The 19,856-nt window shown below is 37.3% G+C and overlaps 1 protein-coding gene across 3 annotated transcripts in view; it reads right to left on the bottom strand.

The window, feature by feature from the left end:
* NUCB2 (nucleobindin 2) overlaps positions 1–19,856 on the bottom strand; it is a 39,219-nt gene that overhangs the window by 19,190 nt on the left and 173 nt on the right. The window contains exons 2-4 of one of the 3 annotated variants that reach the window (XM_072619614.1): positions 9,720–9,783; positions 8,803–8,946; positions 1,882–1,989 (exon numbers count right to left, since the gene is read on the bottom strand). In XM_072619614.1, coding sequence (XP_072475715.1) covers positions 1,882–1,989; positions 8,803–8,946 — 252 coding nt within the window. In that variant the 5' untranslated portion in view covers positions 9,720–9,783. Of the gene's footprint in view, positions 1–1,881; positions 1,990–8,802; positions 8,947–9,719; positions 9,784–19,457; positions 19,775–19,856 lie in introns of those variants that run through there. The other 2 variants (XM_072619611.1, XM_072619613.1) reach the window with 2 other exon arrangements.

The raw sequence follows: 19,856 nt of genomic DNA, 5'->3' as shown, positions 1-19,856 counted from the left end.
AAACACATCAGATACATGTTCCATAACCTTTTAGATAGAGTTAGTCATGTTTTCTCTCTCTTATCCATGCTCCCATAACCACAGTTTTCAACCCCAGCATAACACCATTATTAAATGGAAAAAAAACTGAATGAAGGAACCTGATTCAATTTGCAAACCATGATGAAACTGTACTAACAACATTTCATTTTGTGGTGATCTGAAACACCACATTAAACATGTTCATTAAACATAAAGGAAAACATCTAAAAATGTGACACACTACCAGAAAGATATTTTTCCATATTCCCTTTTAATTTTGCCTCTTTGCTGCTCCTCCACTTGATCTCAAAAATTTCATTTTCAAATAATTTTAAAAGATCAAATTAAAAGTTATCTAATGTTTTTGCCTAACATTTAATCTCATTTTAACCCTTATCAGGGAAAAAAAATTAATGTTAAGAAAATTCTGCAAGGAAAGATTGTTGGATATCAAATACCAAATTGTCTGCTCTGCCAGACAATGGGGGGTAGAAAAGAGAATCAGAAGACATGTACTTTGTATTCAAATAACTTAGGATCTTGATTTTCAAGATAAATAGGGTGAGATGGAATTGATCTAGTAAGGTTTCCCAAAACTGGTAAATTTTAAGTTAAGCCTTGAAAGAAGACATAGATGTGACTGAGTTGATAGAGAGAAGATGAATTCCTGATAAGGTATGCTGCATGTGAGCAAAGTTGTATACAACATAACTGACAGATTAGTTTGGCTTAAAGGCAGGAGCCCATCCTGAACAAAAAATGAGGTCCAAATATTTTAGAGGCCTGATTCAGTTAATGGTGGGTCAAGTACTAGGCTGAGTTCAGACTTGATACAATAATCACCTGAGTATGAGAAATCCAGTTTTGACTATAGCTTAACTACAAATAAATGTACTTCATTCCTATTCCCAGGAAGAGAGCAGGTAAGATAGTTTAATATTTTATATAGTGGCTGTAAAGGTCTTGAAGGACCCAAAGGCAAATATATTTTTTCATTTGGCTACATCTGGGATCCTCAGATAGACTGTGTATTCCTGGAAGGCAAAAACTCTACTTTGTGTTTCCTTACATTTCCCATATAACACTTAGGACATGTCCATGCTCACAGTAGACATTCAACAAATATTTATTAAATGTCATTATATAAAAAGAATATTGTCCAGAATTGCTCTAACAGCAAAACCAAAAATAACCTAAAACCAATTTAAAATGTAAAGTCATCATAGAGATGGCATAGATTTCTTTGACTAATGAGTAGAAGTGAATTATAAATCTGCTATGCAGTAACTGTTTCTCCAAAGCATTTTCCCATTTCCTGTTATTTTTTCCAGTCTTTATTCTTCTCCAGGCTCTACTTCTCACCTCCCATTTTTTTCTACCATACCACAGTAGCCTTTTCACCACTCTGACCCTGACCATCTTACACTGAAAGGAGGCTCCTCCCGTGCAGCTCTTCCTCTGATTGGCTGGTTCTTCCCAACGCCTCCATTTTAGCAAAGTGTCCTGACCAGCCATGTCTTCATTTTCCTTTGAACTGCAGGCCCTACCCCCAACTCCTCAGCTCCCTTTTATTTATTGTATTGTCTTCCTCCATTTAACTGTAAGATTCTAAAGGTCAGAAATTATCTTTCTGCTTGTGTTTATATCCCTGGCACTCAGCACAGTGTTTGGCTCAGAGTCAGTGTGTAACAAGTGCCTGTTAACTTTAGTATCATAGATTTTCAAAAATTAGGATCTCATTTAACAGATTCTTCCTCCAAATGAAACAGATCTGGTCAAGGACTTCCTAAAAGTTGGTAAACTTTATCCATTGCAACTTGTTAATATAAGAAATTCTGTTCCCAAAACAGTTATGCTTACCTTGATATCCTCTATGTCTGCATTCTGGAGCTTTTCTCTGAAATGTTTGTCTGTTTCCAACACATCAATCACTTGCCTCAGATACTCATCATAATACAGTCCAGTGTCCTTCAAATTAACAAACAATATTAGTTCTTTCAAAACTTTTTCCTTTCACGTATCAAAGTTTTAAAATACCAATTTAAAACTCTTCTTTCTAAGGACCTTCATCATACTTCTTAAAGCTATTAAAGTTGTATTACAGCCACCAAATTGGAACGTGCTATCTCATTATAACTGTTACACAGTATACTGACATAGTCATGAGAGTAAAATGATCATAGCATTATAGATATTGAGCTAGTACCTCAAAGGTCACCTAGTCCAACCCACTCGTTTTCAAGATGAGGATACTGAAGCTCTGGAAGTTTAAATGATTTGCCCAAGGTCACAAAGGTAATAAATATGAGAGCCAGAACTAGAACCCAAGTCCTCTTAACGTCAAAGATAATGCCCTCTCCATTGCACAGAAATAATTGTCCATGCTGCTTGTCCATACTATGCTAGAAGAATAAAATAATTTAGACTTATAAGCCCACAAGCCAATAAAAGGATAACATTTCAAGTACACTTTTTCTGTCTTCATACTAAGATGGAGAAACCCTAATGTTATCTGGATTAGCAAGGTAAGAAATCTGATGTTTGTCTCTTTACAATAGCTCCAACTATAGATGGTATCTCTAAGTCATGTTTGCTTTCCTTTAATAGTGCATATATTCCAACTTTTATTTTTTATATTAATTTTATTTATTTTTAGTGTTCTACAATCACTACCACAAAACTTAGATTTTTTTTTCCCCTACCTACCCCACATCTCCCCCCACCTCCCTGAGATGGCATACAATTCTATATAGGATCTACACATACATTCCTATTAAACACATTTTTGCTATAGTCATGCTGTGCAGAAAAACTAAAATGAATGAGAGAAATCATATAACAAACCAAAACTTAATACACACAAAAAATATGATCTGTTACATTCTGTGATTGACTTCCACAGTTCTTTCTCTGGATGTGGAGGGTATTCTGCCTTAGAAGACCATTGGGAATTTTTTTTTAAGTCTTTGCATTGCCATGAAGTTCCAAGTCTACCAGAAAAAACTCTCACACACTGTGGTCATTGCTGTGCACAAAGTTCTCCTGGTTCTGCTCCTTTCACTCAGCATCAGATCATATAAGTCTTCCCAGGCCTCTCTGAAATCTTCTTGTTCATCATTTCTTATAGAACAATAGTACTCCATTACATTCATATACCATAATTTATTCAGCCATTCCCCAATTGATGGACATCCCCTTGACTTCCAGTTTTTGGCAACTACAAAGAGTGCTGCTATAAATATTTTTGTACATGTAGGACCCTTTCCCATTTTTATGATCTCTTGGGGATACAGTCCTAGAAGTGGTATTGCTGGGTCAAAGAGTATGCACATTTTTGTAGTCCTTTGGGCATAGTTCCAACCTGCTCTCCAGAATGGTTGGATCAGCTCACAGCTTCACCAACAATGAATTAGTGTTCCAGCTCTCCCACATCTTCTACATTTATCATTTTTCTGTTCTGTCATGTTTGCCAATCTGATAGGTGTGATGTGGTACCTCAGAGTTGTCTTGATTTGCATCTCTCTAATCAAAAGTGATTTAGAGCATTTTTTCATATGATTATAGATATCTTTAATTTCTTCCTCTGAAAATTGCCTGTTCATATCCTTTGACCATTTATCAATTGGGGAATGACTTGTATTGCTGTACATTTGACTCAGTTCCTTAGAAATGAGGCCTTTATCCCCGAGATTAGCTGTAAAAATTCTTTCCCAATATACAACATCCCTCCAAATTTTGGTTGCATTGGGTTTGGTTGTCCAAAAACTCTTTAGTTTAATGTAATCAAAATTATCCATCTTGTACTTCATAATGCTTTCTATTTCTTCTTTAGTCAAAAAGTCTTCCCTGCTCCATACATCTGATAATACACTATTCCTTGCTCCTCCAATTTGTCCATAGTATCAGCATGGTGTTAGGCATTGGTCTATGCCTAGTTTCCACCACACTGTTATCCAGTTTTCCCAGCAATTTTTGTCAAACAGTGAGTTCTTATCCCAGAAGCTGGGGTCCTTGGGTTTATCAAACAGTATTCATTGTCTACTGCATCTTGAGTACCTAGCCTATTCCACTTGTATACCCTTCTGTTTCTTAGCCAATACCAAGTAGTTTTGATAATTGCTCATTCTATAATACAATTTGAGATCTGGTAGCACTAGGCCACCTTCCCTAACATTTCTTTTCATTAATCCCTTTGATATTCTGGACCTTTTGTTCTTCTACACGAATTTTGATATTATTTTTTCTAGCATTAGAAAATAATTATCTAGTAGCTTGATTGGTCTGGCACTGAATAAGTAAATTAATTTAGGTAGAATTGTCATTTTTATTATATTGGCTCGGCCTACCCACGAGAAACTGATGTTTTTCCACTTACTTAAGTCTGACTTTATTGGTTTTATTTATTAGTTCAATAGTTTTAATTTTAGTTTTATTAATCTCTCCTTTGGTTTTCAGTATTTCTAATTTGCCATTTACTTGAGGATTTTCAATTTGTTCTTTTTCTAGTTTTTTCAGCTGCATGCCCAAGTCATTGATCTCCTCTTTCTCTATTTTATTCATGTAGGCATTCAAAGATACAAAACTTCCCCTAAGAACTGCTTTTGCAGTATCCTATAAGATTTGGTAGGTTGTCTCATTATTGTCATTCTCTTGAATGAAGTCGTTGATTGTTTCTATGATTTGTTGCTTAAACCACTCCTTCTTTAGGATTAGATTATTTAGTTTCCAATTAATTTTTGGTTTATCTTTCCATGGCCTTTTATTACATATAATTTTTATTGCATTATGATCTGAGAAAGATGCATTGACTATCTCTGACTTTCTGCACTGGATTGTGAGGTTTTTATGCCCTAGAACATGGTCAGTTTTTATATATGTGCCACGTACCTCTGAGAAAAAGGTATATTCCTTTCTACTCCTATTCAATTTTCTCCAGAGATCTATCATATCTACCTTATCCAGAGTTTTATTTACCTCCTTAACCTCTTTCTTGTTAATTCTGAGGTTAGATTTATCAAGTTCAGACAGGGGAAGCTTGATGTCCCCCACTAGTATAGTTTTGCTGTCTATTTCTTCCTTCAACTCCCCCAACCTCTCCTCTAAGAATTGGATGCTATACTACTTGGAGCATACATGTTTATATTGTTTCATTGTCTCTGGTGCCTTTAAGCAGGATATAGTTTCCTTCCTTATCTCTTTTGATTAGATCTATTTCTGCTTTTGCTTTGTCTGAGATTAGGATTGCTACCCCTGCTTTTCTTACATCAGCTGAAGCACAATATATTCTGCTTCAACCTCTTACCTTTACCCTGTGTGTATCCCCATTTCAAATGTGTTTCTTGTAAACAACATATTGTTGGATTATAGATTTTAATCCATTCTGCTATCCATTTCCATTTTATGGGAGAGTTCATTCCATTCACATTCATAGTTATGATTACAATCTGTGTATATCCCTCCATCCTCTTTCCTACCATTTGTGCTTTCAGTTTTCCCTTCTCTCTTCCCCTCCTCAAGTTTTCACTTTTCACCACCACCTTGCTGCAGTCTTCCCTTCTTTCTTTTAGCGCCCCCCATTTAGTCTCCTTTACCCTTACAACTTCTTCCGTCCCTTTTAGCTTCCCCTCTCCTTTCTTCCCCCTTCCCCTCCTACTGCCTATAGAGCTAATTAGAATTATATACTTAATTAAGTTTATTGTTCCCTCCTTGAACCAAATCGGATGAGAGTACCTCTCAAACAATGTTCATCTCCCACCCCTTTCCCTCTACTATGATTTTGTTCTTCTTCCTGTGATGTAATTTACCATTTTCTGCTTCCTCCTTTTCACATCTTCTGTTACAATCCCTTTGCATGCTTAAATCATATTTTTATCATCACATTACTTACTTTATACCCGTTCCCTCTATGTATATCCCTTTTATATTTCATAATAGATGTACAATTCTCAAGATTAACAGGTATCATCTTCCCTTACAGGGAGGCAAACAGTTTGCCCAAATTGAGTAACAAGTTTTGGTTTGTTTTTTTTTCCCCGTTTACCTTTTTATGCCTCTCTTGAGACTTGTGTTTGAAGATCAAATTTTTTATTGAGTTCTGACCTTTTTGTCAGGAAGGTCTGGAAATCCCTTACTTCACTGAATAACCATCTCCTTGCCTGAAATGTTATGCTGAACTTTGCTGGGTAATTGATCCTTGGTTGTAGTCCCAGCTCCTTTGCCTTACAGAATATCAGATTCCAATTCCTTTGATCTTTTAATGTAGAAGCTGCAAGTTCCTGTGTGATCCTGACTGCAGCTCCTCCATATTGGAATGGTTTCTTTCTGGCTATCAGTAGTATTTTCTCCTTCACTTGATAGTTCTGGAATTTGGCAACAGTATTTCTTGGGTTTTTTAGTTTGGGATCCCTTTTGGGAGGTGAATGGTGGATTATTTTGATGACTATTTTGCCCTCTGGATCTAGCACTTCTGGGCAGTTTTCCTTGATGATTTCTTGGAAGATATTGTCCAGACTCTTTTTTTCATTGTGGCTTTCTGGTCAGCCAATAATTCTTAAATTTTCTCTCCTGGATCTATTTTCCAGGTCAGTTGTTTTTCCAATTAGATATTTTACATTTTATTCTATCTTTTCATTCTTTAGATTTTGTTTGACTGATTCTTGATGTCTTATAGAGTCATTAGTTTCTACTTGCCCAATTCTAATTTTTATCAAATAGTTTTCTTCAGTTAACTTTTGCATCTCCTTTTCTACCTGTCCAATTATTCCTTTTAAGGAATTATTTTCTCCAGTTAGTTTTTGAACTTCCTTGTCCATTTGTTCCATTTTCCTTTTTAAAGAGATGTTCTCTTCATGGAATTCTTTTTTCATTCTTTTAAAATCATTGGCCAGTTTCTCTTCTATTTCCTTCTTTAGCTGTTCCAGGAGAGCTATTTGTGCATGCGAGCAGTTCATAGTCCCTTCTGAAGTTTCAGATGGGAGTACAGTCTCACTACTGACCTCTTTGGTATTCGTGTTTTGGTCCTTGTTCTCATAGAAAGATTCTATGGTTTTTTCACCCTTGCTTTGCTTTTTCTTGCTCATGATGGTGATTGTGTGTTGTGGTTTCTAGTTCTTTCAGTTAGAAGTTGCAGAACTTGGTGTTGAGCTAACTGTTGTGAAAAAGCTAAGGGTAGGTGCTAATTTGTCTTTTTGTTTTGTGTTTCCCCAATCACCCCTGGGGCTAGCTTGTTAAGGGTGAGGGAGGGGTGGTATGGTCACAGGAGATCTCCTCAGCTGAGCTGAGGCAAAGGCAAGCTTAGGGATTGGTGATCCCAGCTGCCCTATTGTCTTCCCATTTCCCCTGGAGTGCTGAGTCATGCCTGGATCCTAGTGCAAGTTTCCACTTCCCCTGGAGCTCCTCTCCTAGTGCTAAGGCACACCTGGGTCCTAGTGCAAGTTTCCACTGCCCTGGGGCCCCTCTCCTTCCAGTATGCCTCTGCCACAGTAGGAGGAATCCCTTTTAGCTATTTTCCTACCCTCAGGTGTTATGAGACTGTTTGCCCTTTTGGCAGTTCCCACTGATCCAGGATTTTTCTGGGGAAATATTTTATGGTTCTTTCGAGGTCAACAAGGGGGGAGGAGAGAGCATTTACCATTCACTCTGCCACTGTGGTTCCCAGAAGTTTAGGTAAGTGCCTTACAGACGTTTAATCTTCAAGCTGAAAGTCTCAGGAGCTGCTACAGCTGATATCTGGTGCTCAGAGGCTGTCACTCGCTCGGCTCTGCTGGTCACTCACTCAGCTCTGCTGGTCTCTGCCTTTCTGCCATGTTGCTGCTGTGTGGTTGCCCAGGGTTTTCCCACTCGGCCAAGCTGCTGCCAGACACACTGCACTGTGTGCTGTGGGCTCACCCCCTCGGAACAGATCCTTCCCGTTGACCTTCCAGTCTGTCCTGGGCTGTGAATCTGCCACAGTCTGTCTCCTATTGGATTTTGCACCTCCAAAATTTGGTCAGATTCTCTTTTTAAAGGTATCTGAAGGAGTTTGTCTAAGAGCTTAGGTGAGTCGTTGCTCTCACTCAGCCATCTTGGCTCTGCCCCCCATTACAACTTTTAAGATTTTTTTTAAATCTTCCCCTAAATTTATCACCAGTTTATATGTTGAATAGATTGGCAGCTGAGGTTTAGGAACAGCTACAATTCCTGAATTACAGAACTTCCATCAATCTACTGCTTATGCAGCTGCAAAAGAAGCTAACACAGCTGCTAATAGTATAATGAGTAACAGTGAGATGATTTTCTCCCATCAGCAAGCTGCTAAAGCAGCAGGCTGCCCTTTGGCAAGAGTAACTAAGTACAGCAGAAGAGGAGGGCCAACCTACAGAGAAAGTAAATGTCAGATTACTGTTGCCCTACGTACTCAATGAACTTATTCTCCATGTATATAGAGAAAATAATGAAGATGTGACCAATGAGGCATACTTGCTACCATCTCCCAATCCACTGTCACCATTTCACTGGATGGCAATCTAAACAACAGGAACCCTGGAACAATTGCTGCACTACCTGTTTTCAATAAACCTGAAATAATAATACTAAACATTTGTCAAGCATTCTGTGTGTTCTTATATTCAAGGGTGTGCTCTTAACCCAAAGCTAGAGAGAACAGAGAAGAGTTTTCCGGGGATGATCACTAAATTCAAAACATGATATTTAATAAATTGAAAATAATAGTAATGAATGCAATGGCTTCAATTTTCTATGGATTAGCTATGTTTGAATTATAATAGAATTCATTTCACTTACTGGAGTTTCTATTTTTTCTCCTTCCACATTAGGAATGTCTTTTACTTTTGTCTTGTCTATGTCTATAGGCACAGCTTCTAAACCAGTTAGGAGACATGTAACTAAAAGAAAATAACACTGTAGTTGTATGGTTCTCCACCACATCTGTAATAAAAGAATAAATTACAATAATATTACAATATGTTTTATAATATTTCAATGCATATATCATAAGATTTTTAAATTGCATTAAGAATATCTATAATTGAAGAACCTGAATGAAATTTTTTAAATGGCATAGAGAATTTTTTAAAATTTTTATTAGTCATCTGTTTTTATATCACTTTCATTTCCAGATTTATCCCTCTTCCCACCTCTACACTGAGCCATCCTTTGCAACAAAAAGGAAAAAGTTCAACAAAACTAACCAACATATCAAAAAAGTCCAACATTATATGCAATATTCAGTACCCATAGAACCTTACCCTTTGGTTTTTTCTCTTCTCTAGGGCTAACCTTAGTCATTATAATTACAAAATATTCAGCTTTTTAAAAATTATTCTTCACATTTACACTGTGGCAGTTAACACATATTGTTTTCCTATTTCTGTTTCTTTCAGTCTGCAGCAATTCAGTCTGCAGCATTACACGCTTCTTTGAATTCTTTGTTTTCATCATTTCTTATTCCATTGTACTCATACCACAATTTCCTTGTCCATTTCCCAATAAATGGGTTTCCAGTTCTGTGCCACAGTAAAAAGTGCTGCTACTAATAGTCTGTTGCATATGGGATCTCTTTTTGATCTCCTTGGGCTAAATATTGGCAAAGAAAATTTAAATGTGGCAAATCAATATTTTGCTAAAGTTTTAAGTTTAAAGTTTAAGTAGAAAACAGACTAAAACCATGGGAGTAAGGGTTTCCAAATAAAGATACCTACAGCAAAAAATTGTTCAAATCACAAGCTTACGTAGTCTTCCTCAGCCTCACACATGTAACTGGTTCTTGAAAATAAAAAAAAATCCTGATAAGCCAATTCTCCTAAGATGAAAATATAATTACCATTACTTTGTGTTTCTGAGCCCCTAAATTAATACCCATTTTCTGCAACAACAAATCACAATCCATTAAAATGGAAAGAGATATTAATAGTTCTCATAATACAAGCTAACAAGATTGGGCAAAAAAATAACTGGTGTATTATATTTTTATTTACATTTTAATCTGGTTCACTCCAGAGTTTTGCAGGGAGTCTGACACCTCTGATGCATACACCAAATCTCCAAATCCTCTACCTGCTACTGTCTCACAACTTACTAATTCCTCTCATTGGAATCAACAGCAATCAAGGGATATATTCTGAAACTATAAAATAAATTCCCACATACACATAAACTCTCCTTAATTAGCTCCAAGTCTCAACCTGATCTATAAAAATCCTTTTTCCATAAGCTTTATCTCATCTCATTGTTAAACTCATTTCACTAGCTTAGAAAAACATCAATGTTATTGGTTAGGTAACTTCTTAACAGTAACAAATTATGGAGGGAAGGGCGGGAAAGATAAATGCTTCTACAATGTGTCAACCATGAACCCATCACAGCCATAGTACTTCTCCCTGATGAATTGTTAACACTAGAACCCTAGTCCAACATTTCAGTTCTCATGGGACTCTCACAAAGATGACAATTAGCTACTGAAGTTCCTCACAGATTGTTTCTCTATGATAGTTAACTCTCCAAGTCTCCACAGAAATGAAGTTCTCCCAGTCCTTTGTCATGGTTTCTCTTACAAAATGGAAGTTAATTATCACCAAGATTCTATCAAAACAAGAAATGAAGAAAAAAATGATGTTATAAGTGAAGAGCTGACCAAGAAGGTAGTGTTTGAAGACAGGATTTGGATTTCTGGATCACAGCTTACCATAAAGGGCTTTAACTAAAAAGGAAGGGGGAAGCAGATAGAGAGAAAACTACATATGTAAAATGCCCAAGTTAGATACTGTAGAGAGTAGCCTCGAAGATGAAAGAAAAACAGCTGGGATATCCACTAATTGAGAAGAGACAAAATCCAAGAGAGAAGTCCATATTAAAACCTATAGGTTCACATATTTATACACAAATTCTGGGAGTTTTGGCAACAAAAAAGAGTAATTAAAGGTTCTAAGTTAAGGAGTTAAATTTGATAATGGAAGTTTCACTAAGATTTGGCAGAACGAAACCTAGGCTTGAACAATAGATCTGGATAGGCACATCTTATTCAAAAGAAACTGAACAGATAAAAGGAGAGTCAGGGTACATTATATATTAATGAAGAAATCTAGGAACTAGAGAGGGAAAGTAAAACAGAATATTTGGATGAATGCCAAAAGAGAAAAAAACAAAAGTGATTTTTAATAGATTTATATAGACTTATAGGCCATCTACACTGAAAGAGGAAATAATAAAGTTTGTAAAACAGATTATAAGTTTGGCACAAAGGTCCGATTTAGTAGTAATGAGGAACTTCAATTAGACAGTCTCTATACAGACATCTGTAGCTAGCTTTCTCTGCCCAAAAAGGCAAAGCAGTCAATAGCCACTTGATTTGCCTTAGTTATGATTCCATCCTTCAAAATGGGAGGAACCAACAAAGGCATATGTCATTCTGGATCTGATTCTCACTAACAGGAAGAACTGGTTGCTGAGATGGAAATAATGAGAACCTTGGGGCAAAATGATCACTGGCTCTTAGTTTGTGATAAAAGAGAAGAATCTAGACAATGTATGACATGCACCCTAGATTTCAAAGGGTTCAGAAGAAAGCTAGGTAGCATCTCATGCAATAAAATACTTCAGAGGAAGTTAACTCAGAAAGGATGAAATCCTGAAGACAGGTAAGGAAACAATTCTAATGAGGAGAAAAAATGGAATTTGTTCAAAAAGACAAATGTGGATGCAAAGAAAATTTGACAACTAACTTAGATTAGGTTTTTAAAAAGAAACACGCAGGCAACAAAAAATGAACATAAGAACTTGACAGTTTTGTAAAAAAAGAAACAACACTAAAACTCAGAATGAGGTAAACTAAAGAAAACAAAAAGGGCTGATTTGGGTTTTTCTTTTTTAGCTATATTGGGAGAAAAAGGAGTCTTTAGAGAGGAGGGACCTTTGCTTGGGGTGGAAAGAATGATAATGAACTTTTTTTAAAAAACCAGGGAGTTGATACCCAAGATAAACTAGGAGGATATAAGGGCACACAAAAACGCCCTTGATAAATTCAAGACTCCTAGCCCAACATACTCATGTCCTAGAAGAACCAGCAGATATAATTATGAACCAATATCAGTATTGTGTGAAAGATCATGGAAAGGTCCCACAAGACTGGAGAATGGCAAATGTTCTTCAGATTTTCCAAAAAAGAAAAGAGAATAGAGTGTAAAATATAAGCCAGCAAACTTCAATTCCTAGGGAAATTTTAGAACAGATCATTAAAGATACGACTTAGAACATCTAGAAATGGTGATTAAAAAGATATAGCATGGTTTCATCAAAAACAGACCACAGATTAGCTTCACTTTTCTTTTTCTTTGACAAAAATACTAAACTGGTAAATGAGGAGAATGCTATGGATATAGCTTCAGGTAGATTTTAGCTAAGTTCCTGATAAAGTATCTCATGTTATTCTTGTGGACAAGGTCGAAGAATACAGATCAGGTCAGGAATTTTTAACCTTTTTTATCCCTCAGACCTTCAACAGGCTGGTGAAACTTAAGGACCTCCTCTCAGAAAAATGTTTTTAAATGCATAAAATAAAATGCATGATATTAAATTGAGTAAATCAGTAAAATAAAGGTGTAATTTTTTTCCCATGCAAGATCATAGATCCCATGAAATCTATCCTTGGAGTCCTAAAAGAGGTTAAGAATTCCTGGATTACATACTAATTCAATCAGATTCAGAATTAGTTGGATGGTCAGACTCAAAGAGTAGCCAACTAGTTAATGATGAGAGGGTTCCAGGAGAATACCTCAAATATCTGTGCTTAGCCCTAAACCAGGTATGGGGAGTCCTTGAAGTCAAATGTGGTCTTCCAGGTCCTTGGGTACATCCTTTTGACAGAGTCCAAGTTTTATAGAACAAATCCTTTTATTAAAGAGATTTTGTTCTATGAAGTTTGGATTAAAGGGCTGCACTTAAGGACCTAGAGTGCCACATGTGGCCTTGAGATCACAGATTTCCCATCCCTGCCCTAAACTGTTTAACACTTTTGTCAATGACTTGGATGAACATACATGGTCGGCTCATCAAATTTGTGAATAGTACCCAAATAAGAGGGATAACTAAAACAAAGGATATAGAATCAGGATCCAAAAGGATTGTGACAAGCTGGAGCATTGGGTTGAACTGGATAAGACAAAATTCAATAGGAATAAATGTATTCTGACTTGAAGTCAAAACTCAACTGCAAAGTATAAAATGGGGGAGGTATTCTTAAGACAGTTCTGAAAAAGATGTGGGAGTTTCAGTGAACTTCAAATTCAAAATGAGACAGTAGTGTGATGTGCTAGGCAAAAAAGGTAATAGGATCTTGAGCTGCATTTAGCTGGGGATAGCTCCAGAAACAGGGAGGTGATAGTTCCAGTGTACTCTGCCCTCAACACACTTCATCTGGAGTCTTATGTATTAATAAGTTAAAACTAAAGAACATCCAGAGGAGAGCAAGCAGGATGGTGAAGGGTCTTGTCATATGAGAATCAGTTGAAAGAACTGGTCATACTTAGCCTAGGGAAAAAAAGGGACTCAGAAGGGGACATGATAACCATCTTCAAGAGTTTTATCACATGGAGGAAGGACTAGATTTGTTCCAATTGAACTCAGGGAAGAAGCAGGGGTAAAGAGCAGAACAGTCAAGAAAAGTTTCCTAACAATCAGATTAAAGCTCCTCTGGAATTGCAGGAGATTGCTCTTCTCTGGGTATGGATTCAGTAAATGTTGCTGTGTTACTTAATTCCCTTGTCTTCATTAGATATATTTGCTACTGGGGTTAAAAAAAAATTGAAAATTCACCCTTAAAAATCAATCTGTTCCTTTCTCATATTTCATCAAAGATAATTTTGATGGGTTCATAAGTTCTTTTTCAAAAGTGTTATTTTGTAAGGATGACAAAATGCAATCATTGGTAATAACCACATATCTTTTCAGTAAAAACCCTGTCCATGATAAAAGGGCTTCCTTTTACTTCTTTTGCAATCCTCTCTTCATTGAGGTATGTTAAGGGCTTTTAAAATTGACTCCATCTGCAGCACAAGTTTCTTCTGAATGTACGTATTTGGTCAGATACAGGAGTCTTTTTAGAGCACCCTGGCACTTCATCCACAAAGTCCTATTTCAATTCCTCTCCATAGCTTAGAAGTGATCTTGGATTGTCCACTGCTGAGCCATCAAGGCACAAGCTCCAGAAGGTTCTACTAAGCTGGAAAGGCTTCAAGGACAAATGACAGGCTATGTCTACAGTCCAAAGACCAGCCTAATTTGAGCATAAAGACTAATGAGTATGATGTGATTAGTCTATTTTGGCCATCAAACAAATGAGACCAATTAATTAAAAGGAAACAATGCAACATTAGGTAATCTGATCCCTAATTGAAGGAAAGATTAGGGGGACAGTGAACAGGTATAATGCCTTGAATTCAGAAAAAGAGGAGTCCCCATTCCCCTCCTGGTGCCTGTGAACAATCAAAAGAACACGGAAACAATTAACTGATGGATCAATACAGGGTCAGTTTTCAGATGACATATGAATTTCTTGAGATGTACAACTGTATGAAAACTCTTTGGGGATCTGACCAGGTATCTGGTCCGCAGGAGGTCCTTCATTAAGGGTCTCTAAAGCAGCAGGTAGAGGTAGCCCAGCTTTCTAGCCAGGCAGGATTAGGTTCAAACAATGAAATAAGGTTTTCTTCCAGTTCCCACAATTGAACAAACTTTTCACACAAAACAGAATTTAGACTATACCCATAATGGAATAGAAAGGGAAAAAGCTAGCTCCAGAACTGATTCACAAAATGAAGTCAGTGTGGTTCACCTAATTCCCACAATTAACCACTTGTTGTCCTGTTCCCCTCAACTCCCTCAGTAGACTATATATGCAGAAATCCAGGGTTAGATAATTTAAAAATCATAACAGGTTTTATTTAATGTGATTATAGTGGTAGAAGTTAAAAGCAGTCTGAGGTGGCAGTTGCAGAGCACAAGATACCCAAGTGTCTTCTTTTCAAATACTTATCATTACCACTACTTCCTGGATCTACCTATGCTTATAATTGGGGAATAACAGAAACCCAAACCTTGTATTTAATGTTAACATTAATGATGATGTACTTAATACCCATAATCTTAGGAGGGGCAAAAACCCCTCCTTATGTTGATCAGTAGGAAGTAGAAGCCATCAGGACTCTAGCCTCTTATTTTCCAACAGGTATGAGGGAGGATACAAGCAGATAAAATCCCAACTCAATTTTAAAATGGAGGTGGACAAATAGAAAAATTAAGTTCAACATATAACAACTCACTTTATGGCCAGTTGTACTGTAATGTGATATGATCAATCCTTTTATTAAGCAGATCTATAAAGGACAGTCCTGCATAAAACCTTAAAGTGATATAATATAATATAAAATGTTCATAACTGTTACAGAGGCTTTAGGATCTCTGATTAACTCTGTTGACAACAGGTACTTAAGAGATTATATTTCCCCCAAACTTAAATAGCATTTAATCAAAAAATATTCTTATCAATGTGTTACAAAGTCTTTATGTCATAACTGTATCACTTAAGCAACTTGTTTTGTAAATATACAAGGTCATCAATATTTACATATCCTTGTTTTGTAAATATACAAGGTCATCAATATTTACATATCCTGTCCTTTTGATAACAAAAGTATAGTATGTTTAAAACCGGCCAAAAATTAGTGTACAGCTGCTATCTCACTTCCCAATGGCTTAAATTCCCATCATAGAATTTCAGAACTGGAAAGGATCTTACATGAGAAAACTGAGGTGAAGAGAGTTTAAGTAACTTGCCCAAGTCAGAAAACTGAGTTGGCAGAGGTGAGACTAAAACCTTTATCCCCCTGGTTTCTAATCCTATGCTCTTTATACTACAATCACACTCTTATTTCTAAAGAAATCATTTAACAAAGGGGTCAGTGAACTTGTTTTTTGTCTAAGAGTTAGATGCCTGAAAGAATTTTTCAATTTAAAGATAAGAAAATAGAAAAATGGTGATATATTGCCACAAGTTATTGGTTTCTATCCTAAACTCAAAACCCAAATGAGGGACTTAGAGGGTTCTTAAAAAAAAAAAAAAACTTCATAGAATACTTAGGACATCTGGACAAGGTGTGGGCAAGTGAAAGTGTTAGTGACCAGCAATCCTTCTTTCTCCCTGTTCAGTCTATCCCTTTTCATTAACTTCCCCTCCAAGCCCAAGATGGAACAGGTGCTACAGAGGTCCAAGAAACTAAGACTATTCTCCATTGCTGCCCACATTAATTATCCATGACCAGTCCTCTGGACTTTGTTTTCAATTATCAAAATCTTCCTCAGAAAAGACTCAAGGAATCTAATAGCTGTCTTCAATTAACTGAAGGACTGGAGTGTGTAGGAAAGATTAGACTTGTTCTGTTTGGCCAAGAAGGGCAGAACCAGGAGCAATGAAGGGAAGTTAACAAAGAAGCAAATTTATATGTGACATAAGGAAAAACTTCCTAATTGTTAGAGCTGTCCTAAAGTAGAATAGGCTACTTCAAGGAATGATGGATTCCTACTAGGAAATATTCAAAGGAAACTGTTTCTTTTTAAAAATGTACATTTTTGCAAATGGTCAATGTGTCAATCTGTTTTGTTTGACCTTGTTACTTTGTTATACAGAAGGGTTTCAGGTTTTTTACTATTAATGAGGGGGAAGTGAATGGAGGGATAGGAGAAGGCAGAGACAGTAATGGTGACCGACACAAGCAGGATAACTTCAAAACTAATATGTCAAATTTACATATTTTTTTAAAGGAAAATAAGCAGAACATTGGAGGTTTGCAGTTTCATATGCAATTCTCTTTTTCTGCTCTTTGTAAGTTTTGAATATTGGCATGTGTTAGTTCAAAATTAACAAAACATTGAAAAAAACTTTGAGTTTGTTTCAGGCCATAGCTAACAAATTTGCCCCATGTCTTCACTGTCATTCCAAAAATACTAATATAAACTAAACTCTTGAAGTTCTGAATACTCAGATTATCCAATGCAAGGGTTATCTATACCAAATTTAAAACTTCAATCTTAATTTTCTCTGCTACCCACCCTCCCATTACCAAATGGTATGTACTTAAATGATTTCAGTATTTATGCAGGTAAAACAATTATGAAAATAAACCTATAGGGATGACTAGTTACAGACACCCAGACATATTATATATACACATATGCGCGCGTGCGCACACACACACACACACACACACACACACACACACATACTCCTTTGGATTTTCCATGCCATCATTTGTACAGTTAATCAAGAGCTGACTATATACTCAAAGGAACCTTAAATGTAAAATTTCATTTCAACAGGAATTACTGTGTATCTCCTATGTACCTAGCCCTATGGCTGACACAGAAAGGGATACAAAAGAAGCCTTAAGACTCGGTCCCTGTCTTCATAGGGCTTACCAACTCTTTGGTAAGACAACATACACAATGGAAAGAATTAAATGCCAAATACATGACAGACAGTAAGTGTTATTCATAGCAAATCAGACCAATAGGGAACAGCTTGGACAAGAAAAGTCAAGCACGGAATTATGGAGAAGCTAAGACTAGACCTGGATCTTGAAAGCTGGGAAAAACTTGGATAGGAAAAAGAGGGGTGCCCTTTCCAGGTAAGGAAAACTGGAGCAAAGGCAAAGAGGCAGAAATAAACAAAATCAAGTAAATGATTTGATCAGAAGATTTTTGTTGAAACTTGGCGGGGAATAACCAAAGATAGGGCCAGATCTCCAAGGGCTTTAAAAGCTGGATGAGCTGAGAGTGTGTTAACCCTAACATTAGAGAAACTGATGAATATATCAAAGAAACATTCAAAAGTCAAAGTGTTAACTGTTTCCTTGGCTTGGCTATCATTTTGTCCCATCTACATTTCAATATTAACTTGGAAATGTTCCTCTTGGAACCCTAGCTCACTACCAGAATTAGCTCTTGTCATATATTACAAAGAAACCTTTCCTGAAGGTTATTAGTTATTAGTGCTTTCTCCCTCTAAAATTACTATCTATATAGTCTGTATTTACTTATCTGCAGACATATCTTGCCCCGTTCTCCAAAATATAAGCTCCATGAGACTGGAAGAGCAATAGAGTGAAGGAAGGAGAAAGAAGGGGAGGGAGGGAGGGAGAAGGAGTGAGGAAGAGAGAGGCAGAGGTAAAGTAAGAGAGGGAGGGAGGGGAAAGGAGAGGGAGAGGGAGAGGGAAAGGGAGAGAGAGAGGAAGAGGGAGAGAGAGACAGAAAGAGAGAGAACACAAACTAACCCTAATACCTGAGAAGCAGTGTGGTATAAAAGAGAGATGACCTAAATTGGGAATAAGCATGACCTGGGTTCAAGATCCTTCTCAGACACAGTTTCTCGGATTCAGACAAGTCACTTAACCTCTCAGTGCCCAAAGAAACTTTCTAAGATTATTTTTAAGCCTAACAGCTGCATTGGTGAAGAGTTTTCTCACAAAGGCCAGAACAACAACAAAAAAATTCCCAATACCTAGTAAGAGAACCTTAGCAAGCACTTAATAAATACAAAATATGTGTTTGTTGTTTACATAAATCATAAAACAAGAAGAGCTTAACATACTCAATATGAAACCCACTGTTAAATGAGTTTTCTGGAATAACATGGAGAAAAGGAAATACACATTTATACAGTGCCTACTATGTGCCAGAGGATTTTACAAATATAATCTCATTTGATTCTCACAACAACCCTAGTAGGTAAGAGCTAATATTGCCATTTTACAGTTAAGGGAACTGAAGTAGAGATTAAGTGACTTGCCCAGGGTCATACAGCTAGTACATATCGGAAGCTAAATTTGAATTCAAGTTTTGCTGCCTCATTATAACTAGGCATGAATGCAGTTTTTAAAAAAAATCCATCAGGGAAAGATTTTAAAATCAAGTAAATTTCAAAACAGAGTCCAATGGATGGAATCTCTAAGCTATGTGATCCCAACTCAAATCATACCATTTAAGCTATCTGGATCATTAAAACCTCCAAAAAAGGGTGACAGTCTCCTCCCTCCAAAGAAAAACATTGTTCAAAAAATGTTTCCTAGTTAACCTTTCCTTTGTTACAAGTAGAAACTGTGGTTCTTGCTTTTTATTTCATCAATCAAAGCCTTGAAACAGTCTACCCTTGTGCAAGGCAACATTACCTAACTTCAGGAGTTGGGTTGAAAGTTTCCAAAATATCCTGCCGCATTTGACTCTAAAGCGTCTGCCCACCAACAACGAAACTCGTTCAACGGTTTCAAACTGAGTGTTTCTCAAGGCTAAGCCGCCAGACCTCAGTCAGGGTCTTCCATATGTACCCAACGAACAGGTGCAGCACCGACAAGGCAACTTTCACCACCCAGACACACTCGGGACTCGACGTTTACCTGAGTCATCGTTCTGCAGGTTTTTTCTTCAGAGACCATCGCAAATTAGCACGAACATTTGCCTCTCCTTGGTTTTGGGGTGATTTAAGTAATAAGGAAACAATGAGGCGACCATGTGGGCCCGGCTTTGCTCTGCGTGGGGAGGGGACGGCTGCCTGGGTTTGCAGCATCCTTAAAGCTGGGGGACCCCGAGTGCTCTCCCCGGGGGAGAGGGGCGTGAGGAGGGAACCTCCCCCTCCCTCTGGCCTCCCCGCGACCTGCCGGGGGGCCAGGGCCAGAGGGCCCCCTTCACCCCTCCACGCACGAGAGCGGACGAAAGACTGGGGACGAGGGGATTTCCCTCCTCACCCGCAGCGCCGGGGAGCGGGACCACCCGCCCCTCGCAGGCCGCTGGCCTCA

The sequence above is a fragment of the Notamacropus eugenii genome, chromosome 6 (assembly GCF_028372415.1).
Source record: "Notamacropus eugenii isolate mMacEug1 chromosome 6, mMacEug1.pri_v2, whole genome shotgun sequence".
NCBI lineage: Eukaryota > Metazoa > Chordata > Mammalia > Diprotodontia > Macropodidae > Notamacropus > Notamacropus eugenii.
Note: the sequence above shows the minus strand (reverse complement) of the source record. Positions and strands in the feature narration are given on the sequence as shown.